This window comes from Chlorocebus sabaeus, chromosome 22 (genome assembly GCF_047675955.1).
Source record: "Chlorocebus sabaeus isolate Y175 chromosome 22, mChlSab1.0.hap1, whole genome shotgun sequence".
Classification (NCBI taxonomy): Eukaryota; Metazoa; Chordata; class Mammalia; order Primates; family Cercopithecidae; genus Chlorocebus; species Chlorocebus sabaeus.
In genome coordinates, this window is record NC_132925.1 from 41408359 (window position 1) to 41421617 (window position 13259).

Here is a 13259-nt window from a genome sequence, read left to right on the forward strand (position 1 = left end):
TCATTGTTTGTTGACCACTTGTATGTCTGTTCATGTTTCTTGCCCACTTTTTTTTTTTTTTTGAGACAGGGTCTCTCTCGGCCGCCCGGGCTGGAGTGCAGTAGCATGAACGTGCCTCACTGCAGCCTCAACCTCCTGAGCTCAAATGATCGCCCCACTTCAGCCTCTCAAGTAGCTGGGACCGCAGACAGGCACCACCATGCCTGGCTAATTTTTAAATTTTTTGTAGAGACCAGGTCTCACCATGTTGCCTAAGCTGGTTTTGAATTCCTGGGCTCAAGTATTCCTCCTGCCTTGGCATCCCAGAGTGCTGAGATTATAGGCATGAGCCACAGCATCTGGCTTTGCCCACTTTTTAATGGGTTTTTTTTCTTCTTGAGTTGAGTTCCTTGTAGATTCTAGATATTAGCCCTTTGTTAGATGTATAGCTTGCAACTATTTTTTCCCATTCTATAGGCTGTTTACCGTTGATTGTTTATTTTGCTGGAGAGGAGTTTGCAATATAGGCATGTAAATGTGCATTTTTACTCCCTCAATCTATATGAATAAAAATAATTTAACATTTCTGGAATGTTAAATTCTTTTTTGGTAGTGTAAGTGTACTGGTGATCAAGTCTTTCAGCTTTTGTATGTCTGAAAAAGCTTTTTTTTTAACAATTTTTTTTGCCAGGTACAGAATTCTAGGTTGGACAACTTTTTTTCCTTTCAGTACTTTAAAGCAAGGTATCTTCTTGCTTGCACTGTTCCTACTGAGCAATGTAATTTTTGTCTTTATATAACATTTAAAATTTTTTTTGTTTTTAAGATTTTCACGTATCACTGGTTTGACAATTTTCATTATGATATTCCTTGGCACAGTTTTTTCCATGTACTTGTGCCTTAACTGGTTTGGGTATGGGCTTATCATTTTTAGTTTGGAAAGTTTTCAGCCATTATTTTTCTCTACATTTCCTTCAGGGATTCCAATTTTTCATTTATTGGGTCACTTACAGTCCCACAGCTCAGTAATGGTCTTTTCAAATATTTTTCTCTTTTTTTTCCCTCTCTGTGACTCATTTTGTGCAGTATCTACTACTATGGCTTCACCTTTATTATTAATTTATTATTAGACTTCCATCCAGCAAAGTCTAATCTGCTATTAATTTGATCAAGTATATTTTTCACACCATACTTTGAAGTTTTTATCTCTAGGAGTTTGATTCAGGTATTTTCAAAATATTTTCCATATTTCTACTTGACTTTTTGAACATATAGAATACAGTTATAATGACTGTTTTAATGCCCTTCTCTGCCAATTTTAACATCTATGTAATTTCTGGGTTGGTTTGATTAAATATCCTCCTCATTATGGGTCCTATTTTCCTACTTCCATGTATGCCTTTAATATTTGATTAGCTACTAGACATTGTGACTTTTACCTTGTTGGGTGCTGGATATTTTGACATTTCTTAAAATTTTGAGTCTTTTTTTGGAATGCTGTTAAATTACATGAAAACATTTTAATCTTTTTTTGACTCTTGATTTTATAATTTGTTTGGCAGAATGGAGCTGTCTAAGCTAATCATAATCTACTATTAAGGGAGGGTCTTCCTGAGTACGTTTCACAATACCCTGTGAATTATGAGTTTCTCCAGCGTATTTGATGGGAACAGGCACTATTCCTGGACCTATGTGAGTTCCAGACACACTTCCGTCTTACCTTTTCAGATGACTGTTTGGAAAATTTGGCTTTAGATAATTTCCTCACATGTACATGCTGATTAGTATTCTGGAGAATACTCAAGGGGTAAATTCTGTAGATATCTGGGGTTCTCTCTCTTTGCAGCTCTCTTTGCTCTGGTACTCTGTTCTATGAAGTCTAACTCCCTTGGTGTCACCAGACTCTCAGTGCCATCTCCTTAACTCAAGGATTCTAAAGAGCTCTTCTCTTCCTTGAGCTATGGCCTAAAAACTCTTTCAAGGCAGTAAGCTGGGGTAATTATAGGGCTCGCTTTGTTCCCTCTCAGAAATTATTGTTCTTTGTTGTCTGATGTCCAGGGTCTTGAAAACGATTTTCTCATACATTTTTATCTGTTTATGTTTGTTTCTTTTTCTGGTTGTTTCAGGCAGTAAGTAAATCTAGTCCCTGTTACTCCATCTTGGCCAGAAACAAATGTCAGGACTTTTTCCACTGTCTACCTCTTTATGGTAATCACAGAGGGCCTGACATAGAAGGGTGGTTTTTTCCCCCTCTCTTTCTCCACAGACTCCATTAGGTTTTGGGTCCCTAAATCCAGATTAGCAGGAGGGGAAAGTAAGAGGGCTTACTTACACTTCCTGGACTAAGCTACGCTATCCAATTCAGGTTTTACCATTGCTGTGTTCCAGTGATTACCAGATACATGCTCAGCTACTAATATATTTGCACTTCATTTCCATTTGTATAGTGGTTTTTGTTTGTTACAAAAAGTCCTTTCATTTTGGGCGCTCTGGAGGAATGAAAGGGTGAATGACAGGACTGCCTAAATATCACATCAAACCTCTAACATCAGTTATCCAGAACCTTCAAATTTGAGAAGTGTGTGTGTGTGTATGTGTGTGTGTGAGAGAGAGAGAGAATGAACTCAGGCACAAACACCACCACCACAATCACAACAAAACTCATGAAAAGTACCAAGATACACTATGAGTGGTTGGTTCAAATGAGGGAATAATTCTGATAGATTGAAATGTATCAACTGCCAACTTTGTCCATAAAATTACAGAAGTGTGAAAGCATGGGAGAAACTATAAGAGTAAAGAAAGTAGAGGTAATCAGCAAAGGTACAGGTGATTAAAATTAATGACAGGAGTGGTGAGTTACTCCCAAGGCAGAAACGGAAATGACCTTTGAAGACACATAGGAGTAGATGGTCAAGAATTCAGGTGGGAGAATTGAATAACACGTGACCTGCAATACTGTGGTCATAGAAAGTCAAAGATATGGACATTTCTGTTGGGATAAAGGTGCTAGCAGTATATTTGTGGTAAGATCATAAAAGGCAAATAGTCAAATGCTATATCTTATTGGCTTCTGGAGGTACATTAGTAGTCCAACAAATGTAAGAATGAATAATCATTGATTGACAATTACATATACTCCTTCTGGAAGGTTCAAAATAGTTCGAGTTTTACTGTATATTGCAAAAGAAGCAATGAACAAGTCTTATTGACGTAGTATGGGAAAAAACTGATTTAAAGCAGAGTCTCCTTCACCACTGACTATACCTCTATGGTTATGTAACTATAAAAAGATATACCATTACTTCTATGGAAAAGCCAATGCATTACCTTATACCAGCAATAAATGTATACACACACACACACACACACACACATATATGAGAGACACTGTTTTGTTGATCAATATCATGCACTGGAATAATGTAATACTGATATGGCACAGAAGCCTACATACCAAATGTCTTCTGACATAGTCATCCACTTGTTGCTTCAGTTCAACTCGGCGTGCATCAGTGAGTTCTTGGAGTCCTCGCCAAGGAGCAAATAGTTTCTTTTTCTTATGGCACTTTGCTAGGAATTTAAGTGCCTGGAGGAAAAAAAAATTGAAGGTTTGTGATTTTTCTCCCCTAACTAATAGAACTATTTTCTCACTACAACATATGGTAGTGACCACATTGCAATATTGATTAACTCTGAGTGTGTATAAGGAGGGGAATGGGACTGTGACAAGACGCAGGAGAATAGTGATTTTGAAAATACACAGTCTTCTGTAGTGCTTTTTACAAGGATATAGTCACATATTATTTGTGCAGTAAGCAATGAAGAGGAAAAAAAGCAATAGATTCTAGTCTCAATTCTAGTCCCTTATAAACTATGATTCTGGGCAAGTCACTTGATCCCTAGAGGACAGATTCCATGTCTATAGAAAAAAGGGGCCTTAATTCTACACAGCCTACAGGATTGTAAACACCTAGGAGACAGTATATTTCTGTCTGAATTATTTCCCATGTCCTTCAGAATGGACTCTGGTAAAAAGAAATTTTGTAATAGGCATGATATGGGACAAATTTGCAATTATTCTTCCCAATTGTTTTCACTCTTCTTGTGTCTTTGTTGTTTTTATTTTCATCAAAGTTACATGTTCACATTATTTAAAGAAAGGGTCAGCAAATCATTGCCCACAGGCCAAATCTAGCCTGCTGCCTGTTTTCATAGGACTTGAGAGCTAAAAATGTGTGTGTGGTTTTGTTTTCGTGTTGTTGTTTTGTTTTGTTTTTTCATTTTACATTGTTAAATAATTTAAAGGAAAAAGAATATTTAGTGGCATGTAAAATTATATGAAATTCAAAATCTAATGTTTACAAATAACTTTTTTTTTTTTTTTGAGATAGAGTCTTACTGTGTCACCAGGCTGGAGTGCAGTGGCACAATCTCAGCTCACTGCAACCTTCAACTCCCCAGGTTCAAGCAATTCCCCTGCCTCAGCCCAGAGTAGCTGGGATGACAGGCGTGCACCACCGCACCCGGCTAATTTTTGTATTTTTTAGTAGAGATGGGGTTCCACCATGTTAGCCAGGCTGGTCTCGATCTCTTGACCTTGTGATCCACCTGACTCGCCCTCCCAAAGTGCTGAGGTTACAGACGGGAGTCATCGCACCCCACCTCTACAAATAACATTTTACTGGAACACAGACATGCTCATTTGTTTACTATTGGCTATGGCTGCTTTTGTGCTATAACTGAATACATGTGACACACTGCATGACCTGCAAAGCCTAAAATATTTTATTATATAGCCCTTCCCAGAAAAGTTTGCTGATATAACTCTATCGTTTAATGTGTCAGTTTCATAAGAATTACTAGAATGCTACTGTTTAATTTGTCAGCTTCATAAGAATTACTAGAATTCTTACTAGAGTTACCCATTTACCCTGTCCCCTGACTCAAGGGCAACAATTTAATTCAGTTTATTCTTTTGACATTTAGCTCCATCTATTTTTCTGTGATTTTTTTTTTTCAGATATAGGTATTACCTATTGATTTTCTTGTATGAAAGGTATGAATTTAGCTCTCTTTCACTTGCTTCTACTCCCCATCCATCCTATATTATTATATCATAATTTTAGTTAAATTAATGTTCAATGTTTGCAAAATTATGACCACATAAAGGCTATTCACTTTTGAACAATATAGTATACTATAATTACTTTTCCTTCTTTGCACATTTTTATTTTCTCTGGAATTATTAATTCTCTTTTCTCCCATGCTGTTTTCCATACTACCGATTATATTTTATAAACTCTGCCCTAATTTTCAACACATTAAAATACATCAGGCATTCTATCAAATTCATTTTCTTGGACACACTTTCTGGAGCTTCCTGACCTGCTCTCTATACCTTGGGCATAGCTGTCATTCTGTGGTCTCCATTCACCATCATCTCGGTGACTACTTTTTATCTTTCCCGTGTGTTTCTTGGATTCCATGTTGCCTTCTTTCTCAGGTTATTCCCTCTTATCTAAAAATGTCTTTGGTCTGTCCTTATCTTTAATTAATAATTTGGTTGGGTATAGAATTCTAGTTGGAAATCATTTTCCTTCAAATATGTGACAATCTCACTTCAATACTTTTTAGCTTCCAATGTTGCTGTCAAGAAGTCCTTTTGTTCCTAGTACATCTCACAGTTATTATGAAACAAATGTGGAAGTGTTTCTGTCACTGTATTGGACACTTAATTGGTCCCCTTAATCTAAAATTCGTGACATTCAGTTCTGGGAAATCTTCAGTTATCTGACTTTCTTCTATTTTTTCTTGTTCTTGATTTCAAATGTCTGGTTGTTTGACCTCCTAGACTGGCAGTCTTTTCTATCCATCTGTTTTTTTTTTTTTTTTTTAAATTAAAGATTCTACCTTTTTTTCTTTTTCTAATGATATTTCATATGTTGACCAGGCTGGCCTAGAATTCCTGAGCTAATGCCATCCTGCTGCCTTAGCCTTCTGAGTAGCTGGGATTGCAGATGTGTGCCTCTGGCAAAATCTTTTTTCCTTGCTTTCTGTGAGATTTCTTTAACTTTTCTCCCACAATCCTTTTATTAGTCTTTCAGTTTTCCCTGTCGAATTTTATTCTGTGTGTTCCCTTTTATATGGTATCTTGGTTTTGTTTCATATATTATGTTTCCTTATCTCTCTGAGGATATTAATAACAGATTAAAAACATTTTTTCCTTATACCTGCAATGTTTATATTCTATCAAGTAGTTTTATTCCATTTGTTTTGTCTTTGGCTTTCCTTAGATATTCAGTGATAATTATCTTTTAGTTGATATTTAAGAGTGGGCACTAAGAAGCGGTTTAGAAAATTTCCCTAGTACCCTTTACCTTTTTGGTATTTTTTTTTTAAGACAGGGTCTCACACTGTCACCCTGGCTGGAGTGCAGTGGCTTGATTATGTATCACAGCAGCCTCAACCTCCTGGGCTCAAGTGATCTTCCCCCTTCAGCTTCCTGAGTAGCCGGGACTACAGGTGTGCGCCACCAAGCCCAGTTAATTTTTTGTAGAGAAAGAGTCTTATTATATTTCCTAGGCTGGTCTCAAACTCCTGGGCTCAAGTGATCCTCCCGCCTCAGCCTCCCAAAGCGCTGGGATTTACACGCGTGAGTCACCGTGCCCGGCCTTGTTTTCAGTATGGTACTTGAGTTTTCAACTGTGCTTGCATCCTTCTGTTGAGACTCTCTTCTTTCCTTCTATTCTCCCCTTTCATTTATTTTTCTCTTTTAGCAAATTTCCTCAATTTTTAGCCACTGGAGAAACAATGCCTCTGTTTTTGCATCAAGTAAGAGAAGAACAGAAGATGGATAACCATTCTGGCCTTTCTTTTCCTGCCGAGGACACTAATAACCGGTTCTTCCTGAGGGACGAGTTCATTGAAAGGATATTCCTACTCCTCTATATTACTTTTTTTTTTTTTTTTTTTTTTCAGGCTGGATCTCATTCGTATTGTCCAGGCTGGAGTGTAGGGGTGTGATCACAGCTCACTGCAGCCTTAACTTCCCAGGCTCAGGTGATTTTCCCCACTTCAGTTTCCCGAGTAGCTGGGACTACCAGTACGTGCTACCATGCCTGGCTAATTTTTGTATTTTTATTAGAGATGAGGTTTTGCTACATTGCCCAGGCTGGTATATTACTTTCAATGAGGCTAATGAACTATTTCCCATTTTTTTCTTAGCAAGGTCAGTAGCAGTGCCAACAGAAGTATAATGTGAGTCATATAAGTAATTTCAAATTTTCTAGTAGTCACATTAAGAAAATAAAAAATGGGCAAAACAATATTTACTGAGTTATATAAAACATATAACTCTGTATACACAAAATATTAGTATTTCATCATGTAATCAATATAAAAAAGTATTAATGAGATACTTTACACTTTTTTTCATGCTACGTTTTCAAAATCTGGTGGGTATTTTACACTTACGACACATTTCAATTTGGACTAGCTACATGTCAAGTTCTTCATAGCCAGCTACGTATGCTTAATGATTATTTTATTGAACAGTGCAGGTCTCTAGTGTGTCTTAGAAAAGGATACTTTAGGCCAGGCACAGTGGCTCACACCTGTAATTCCAGCACTTTGGGAGGCTGCAGTGGGAGGATCACTTGAGCTCAGGAGTTGGAGACTACCCTGGGCAACAAAGTGAGACTTAGTCTCTACTGAAAAAAAAAAAAAAACCAAAAATTAGCTGGGCCTGGTGGTGCAAGCCTGTAGTCCCAGCTACTGTGGAGGCTGAGGTGGGAGGATCTCTTGAGCCTCGCAGATCAAGGCTGCAGTGGGCTATGATTGTACCACTGCACTCCAGCCTGGGAGACAGAGAGAGATTCTGTCTCAAAAAAAAAAAAAAAAAAAAAAAAGAAAAAAGAAAAGGATGCTTTAAAAATATGGCAAAATGTATCCTTTATTGACTATTGCCTTGTTATAATTTTCTCTATTTTTCTATTTCTTTTCTCAGTGTACTTTCCCATTTTTCTTTCTCTTTTCCTTCTTTGAAAGTAATTCTTGGCCAGGCATGGTGGCTCACACCTATAATCTCAGCACTTAGGGAGGCTGAGGCAGGAGAGTCGCTTTAGCCCAGGAGTTCAAGGCTGTGATGCACTGTGAACACACCACTGTATCTGGGTGACAGAGTGAGACCACGTTTCTTAAAAAAAAAAAAAAAAGGTAATCCTCTTATATCCTTTTCCATTTTGGCTAACTTCACTTTGACTTCATCTTAGTTTTATTAATGAGATGCAAAGACTATAAACATGACTTTGACCCATCCCTTTTTGCTCTTAAACAGAGACGCATTCCTTTTTTTTATTAATGAGATGCAAAGACTATAAACATGACCTCGACCCATCCCTTTTTGCTCTTAAACAGAGACTCAATTACCTTTTTTTTTTTTTTAGCAGATAAGAGGCAAATGCGACTAATCTTCCTTTTGTGCCACTGGAAAGTATAAAAGCCAAAACAACTTTGCCTTCATAGCCTTCAGATACATTCTTATAATGACCCCTACTTTTTTCTCTAAGAAATGGTAGGCAAACCAGGATATTTCACTTTATGGTAGAGGATCCTTTTACAAAGTATTTAGGGTCATCTAAATCAAGCAAGGTAGTAAGTCAACTTAATAAGGGCCCACCTAATTCTATGACAGGGAAGACTTTAAAAAGGAGGTATTTATGAGTTAAAAGTGTTAGAAAGAAGCCAAAGGTTCCTCCAAAGGAAGTGTCTCCAACCCTGATATCAACTGGTTAATCCTTAGATGACTTTGTTTAGCAGAAGGTAAATATCAGGAGTATGTGTGATTCAGTGATGGTGCAGGACTGTTTGTTGCAGATACAACCTGAGATCCCCAGAAGAGCCTGAAGAAGGAGTAGGAGGCAGACATCTCTTCCTATTTCTCTAGCATTTATTCTACTATGTTTTTGGATGATTTAAAAAAAAAAAAAAAAAAAAACTTTGTAAAAAGTTAATCACAGAGACTGTTCAAAATCTATCACAGCAGAAAACTGAAATTGACCTAAAAATTCAATAACGGATTGTTAAGCTAAATGCTATAGGACCTGAAATCCTAATATGAAAGTTAACCATGTATAAGACAATAACTGCATGTTAGGAAAACTGATCATTAAATTTTAAAAACCACCTTGTGCTATGCTTTTCCAAGGCAACAAAATAGTACTATGCTCTAGAGAGATCACAGAAAGATTGCTATTTAAGAACATGAGGCTGGGAGTGGTGACTCATGCCTGTAATCCCAGCACTTTTGGGGGCCAAGGTAGGCAGTTCACGAGGTCAAGAGATCGAGACCATCCTGGCCAATATGTGAAACCCAGTCTCTACTAAAAATACAAAAATTAGATGGACGTGGTGGTGCGTGCCTGTAGTCCCAGCTACTCAGGAGGCTGAGTCAGGAGAATTGCTTGAACCTGGGAGGTGGGGGTTGTAGTGAGCCAAGATCGCGCCATTGCACTTCAGCCTTGCAACACAGCAAGAATTCGTCTCAAAAAAAAAAAAAAAAAAATATATATATATATATATAAAAAATTCTACAATTAAAATGTTATAATGATCTAAATATACCTAATATCTGTGCATTAAAAAAATCAAATATCACATGCTGCACTTGCACAGAACTTTGTAATTTACAAAATACATTCCCATGAATTAGGGTAACTGATCCACATAACAACTGAGTGAAAAGGGTAAAGGTAAACATCTATTCATACATCAAGCACATGTGATGAGCTGACAATAATAAGACTTAGCTCCTTATTCCTGAAGAACTCACAGCCCAAGTAAGAAGGGAAATAATTAACAAAACAACATTGTAGTATAGTAAATGACGTACACGTTCTAAGATAGTACTAAGGACTGAGTGGTCTAAACCAGCTTGGCCAGAGGTAAGGAGGTTTTCTTTTACAAAAGAAAAAACTAAGGCTCAAGAAAACTAAGTGTCTTGATTAAGGCTTTACAACAGGTAATTAGCAAAGTCAGGTTTGAACTCATGTTTTTGCCTCTTGATTCAGAGCTCTTTTCACTACATTAGACTCACTGCTCTTTGAAGTGTGACAGCTGCTTTATACTCTGTGAGAGACTGCCTCTGTTGGTGAAAATTTTTCCTTTCCCTGTACCCTCTCCAATGTTTCTGGATAATCAATGCTGATTTCTCTTCCATTTCCCGATAGTGTTTCTCCACCTGACCTAAAAAGATGATAGACACTATTACAACATACTCACTGCCATACTTTCTTAAGCTCTGGAATCAGGACAACGATAATAATAATCTTGCTTTCTTTTTATTTTTGCGAATACTGTTCACTAATTTTCCCAATTCTATTATTTTACCATGGTTCTAAGATTTTAGAAACAAAGCTTTCCCAGATTATGCAGCTTCTTTAGAGAAAGAACTCATATAATATTTTTGTGGTAGAGTAATACAAAAATGGCTGAAAATCCAACATTAAAAACATTAAAAAAAAAAACAAAAAACCAAGAATCCTAAGCACACGATTAAGAAGTCATTCAGTACCATCAGAGGGAAAGGGCAAAATGTATGTATGTGTTCTCTCTACATGCTTCCAGATTTCTCTTAAGTCACTCAGTCAGTTATATAGATGACTTTCTTTTTGCTTTCTTGGAGTTGCTCAGCATACAGCCCAGGGTTCACAGTACATACATGACAGAATAAGGTAGTAGAATTGTTAATAAAAAGGGGAGTGTATTTGGGGGAGTGTAAGAAACTGATATAATTTAATGATCAATTGGATATAGAGGTAAAAGAGGGAAAGGACTCTAGGATGTCTCAAATGGGAAACTGAGTAAGTTACTGGTGCCATTACCTGAGATGGGGAATAAAGGAAAAGGAAATCTGAGGGATAAGATAATGACTTTGGTGTTTGGGTTGCCTGTGGATATCCAGGTAAAGCTGGATCCAATAGGCAGTTGGGTACAGAGGTGTGTTATTCAATAGAGTAGACACCATCCACAAGTGCTACTTGGGTTAAAATAAAGTAAAATTAAAATTCAGGTACTTCAGTGCACTAGCCACATTTCAAATACTCAGTAGCCATCTCTAGCCACTGGCTACCCTACTGGATGGTACAGATATACAACCTTTCATTTTTGTAAAAATTTCTATTGGGCAATTCTCCTCTAAGAGCTTAGGAGAGTAGGTGAAGACAGAGACCAGATTTGAGACTGCTCAGCACTCAGTTGAGAATTGAGCTGTAGTTATGGATGGATACCCCAGGAAGAGCAAAATGACAGGAATAAGGTGAGGATGGAATCCTAGAAAACATCTATATTTAATGGAGATGAAGTGAAATAAAAGGCTAGTGAAGGACCCTGGATTGAATAACAAGACGACAGGTAAAAGAACTTGAAGATAATATTGAAACCACTAAGACCTCTCAGACCACACCTTATTATTAATTTCAGCTTAGTCTGTCAAAGGTGGAAAGAAGATGTCACAACCTTTGTACTAAGGAATGAGTTAAGTTCTGATGGCAGAATGTGATAATATTCCAACTCCTTATTTCAGTTCAAGAAGTATCTTTGTGTCTCTAACAGCTATCTTTATGCATAAATTTTTATGTGTCACTAAACTATCTGAAGGATAAGAAAAAAAAACTGGTGGGCAGATTGTTCATCATCAACGAATAGGTCTGAATCAAAAATATAGTAACCGTTTTTGAACTCAGAAGATTTAATAAAGTTTATCTAAAAAACAGAGAAAAAGGGCAAAAGTCCAGATTTTTAAAAAATCATCATGTAGCTAGAAAACTTGGTTTGTTAAAAGATAACCTAAATATTCTTATGTTTATAAAGTTGATACTGCCACTCACCTGGATGAACTATTTCGAGCATACTCAGTCGCAATTCTCGAGAAAGTCTCATGGCTCTCTGTCTTTGAAGCTGCAATCGTAATTTGAGGTCCTCCTCTTCCTTCTGCCTATTTATCTCCAGCAACATCTTTGTTCGTTTAGATCTGTGATGGAAACAGTGTGTTATACATAATTTTCATAAATCATATGAAAAATGCATAACCTCCCTGGTAATCAAATAAATGTAAACAGAAAAAATTTTAAGGTAATTTCTAGTGTTAATAAGGTATGATAAAATAGCCTGTCATCTGCGGCTGTTGTGCAACCTTTCTGGAGAAATATTTGAATATATGCATTAAAAGTCTGGAAAAATATTTGAAATATATAAATAAAAAGCCTTAAAAGTGATGACCAATTAGTTCCATTACAAATAATTTTCTTAAGGAAATAATCAGATATATATGTAAAAACTTCTGTTCAAAAATGTTCTCCACAGTATTACAACAGTAACAAGTTGAAAACAAACTTTGTCTCACAACAGGGAGTTGGATAAATAGATACTGGTTCATTCACCTGATGGGATGGGAATATATGAACTATGAAAAAATAAAATGTTCGAAGAATATTTAGTAACATAAGAATATATCAATGATCTAATGTCAGGTAAAAGGAAAATCAGGATATAGAAGGATGAGATCAAAATTGTGTCAAAAAATTTACATTTACTTACACAGAAAAATAAACAAAAAACATTAAAATTTCAAGTGATTTTTAGTGCCTGATGTGATTACAGTTGATTTTTATTTTCTTCTTATGCCTATTTCTCAATTATTGATAACTGAACATTACTTTTAAAACTGGTTATGAAAACTTTCATGTGGCCACATTTTATGTAATTATCATTTCTGTATTACCTGCTTTTATTCACCAAAATTTCTCCTTAGCCATTCCCATCTAGTTTTTGTTGCTTCCAATATCACTATGTAAGGAGACTACAAGTGTCAGTTTACAGTAAATATATTCAAAATGCTTTCAGATACCCACAGAAAAAGAAAACGAGGATAAGAAGAGAGACAGAATAAACTAGTTTACCTCTATAGACTTAATTTGACATGTGTCTCTCCCAAGAACATTTTCTCTTAGATCTTTTTTTTAAAACTGTATTCTTAGAATTAAACTGTAAACAAATGTGGTACCTTGGCTATAGCTTTGTACTCTTAATAGCCAGACATCATTATAGTATAATTAGAGAGGATTATTATGATTTTTCAACTGAATTTTCAACTCAAAATAGTTTATTTTGATTGTTTTGATAAAATGTTGTGTGCCTGTGGTTGTTTCTCATAAATTCTTCCATCAATTACAACTTAAATTTTCTCTAGCTTTCTACTTAGGACACAGTAGAGAATTTGT

At 36.3% G+C, this 13259-nt stretch overlaps 1 protein-coding gene across 1 annotated transcript in view; it reads right to left on the reverse strand.

The window, feature by feature from the left end:
* The window catches only part of IQCB1 (IQ motif containing B1), a 73638-nt gene that overhangs the window by 12353 nt on the left and 48026 nt on the right, over positions 1-13259 (reverse strand). The window contains exons 11-13 of the mRNA XM_007985637.3: positions 11868-12010; positions 10076-10224; positions 3437-3568 (exon numbers count right to left, since the gene is read on the reverse strand). Of these exons, the coding sequence (XP_007983828.3) occupies positions 3437-3568; positions 10076-10224; positions 11868-12010 (424 nt within the window). The remainder of the gene's footprint in view (positions 1-3436; positions 3569-10075; positions 10225-11867; positions 12011-13259) is intronic.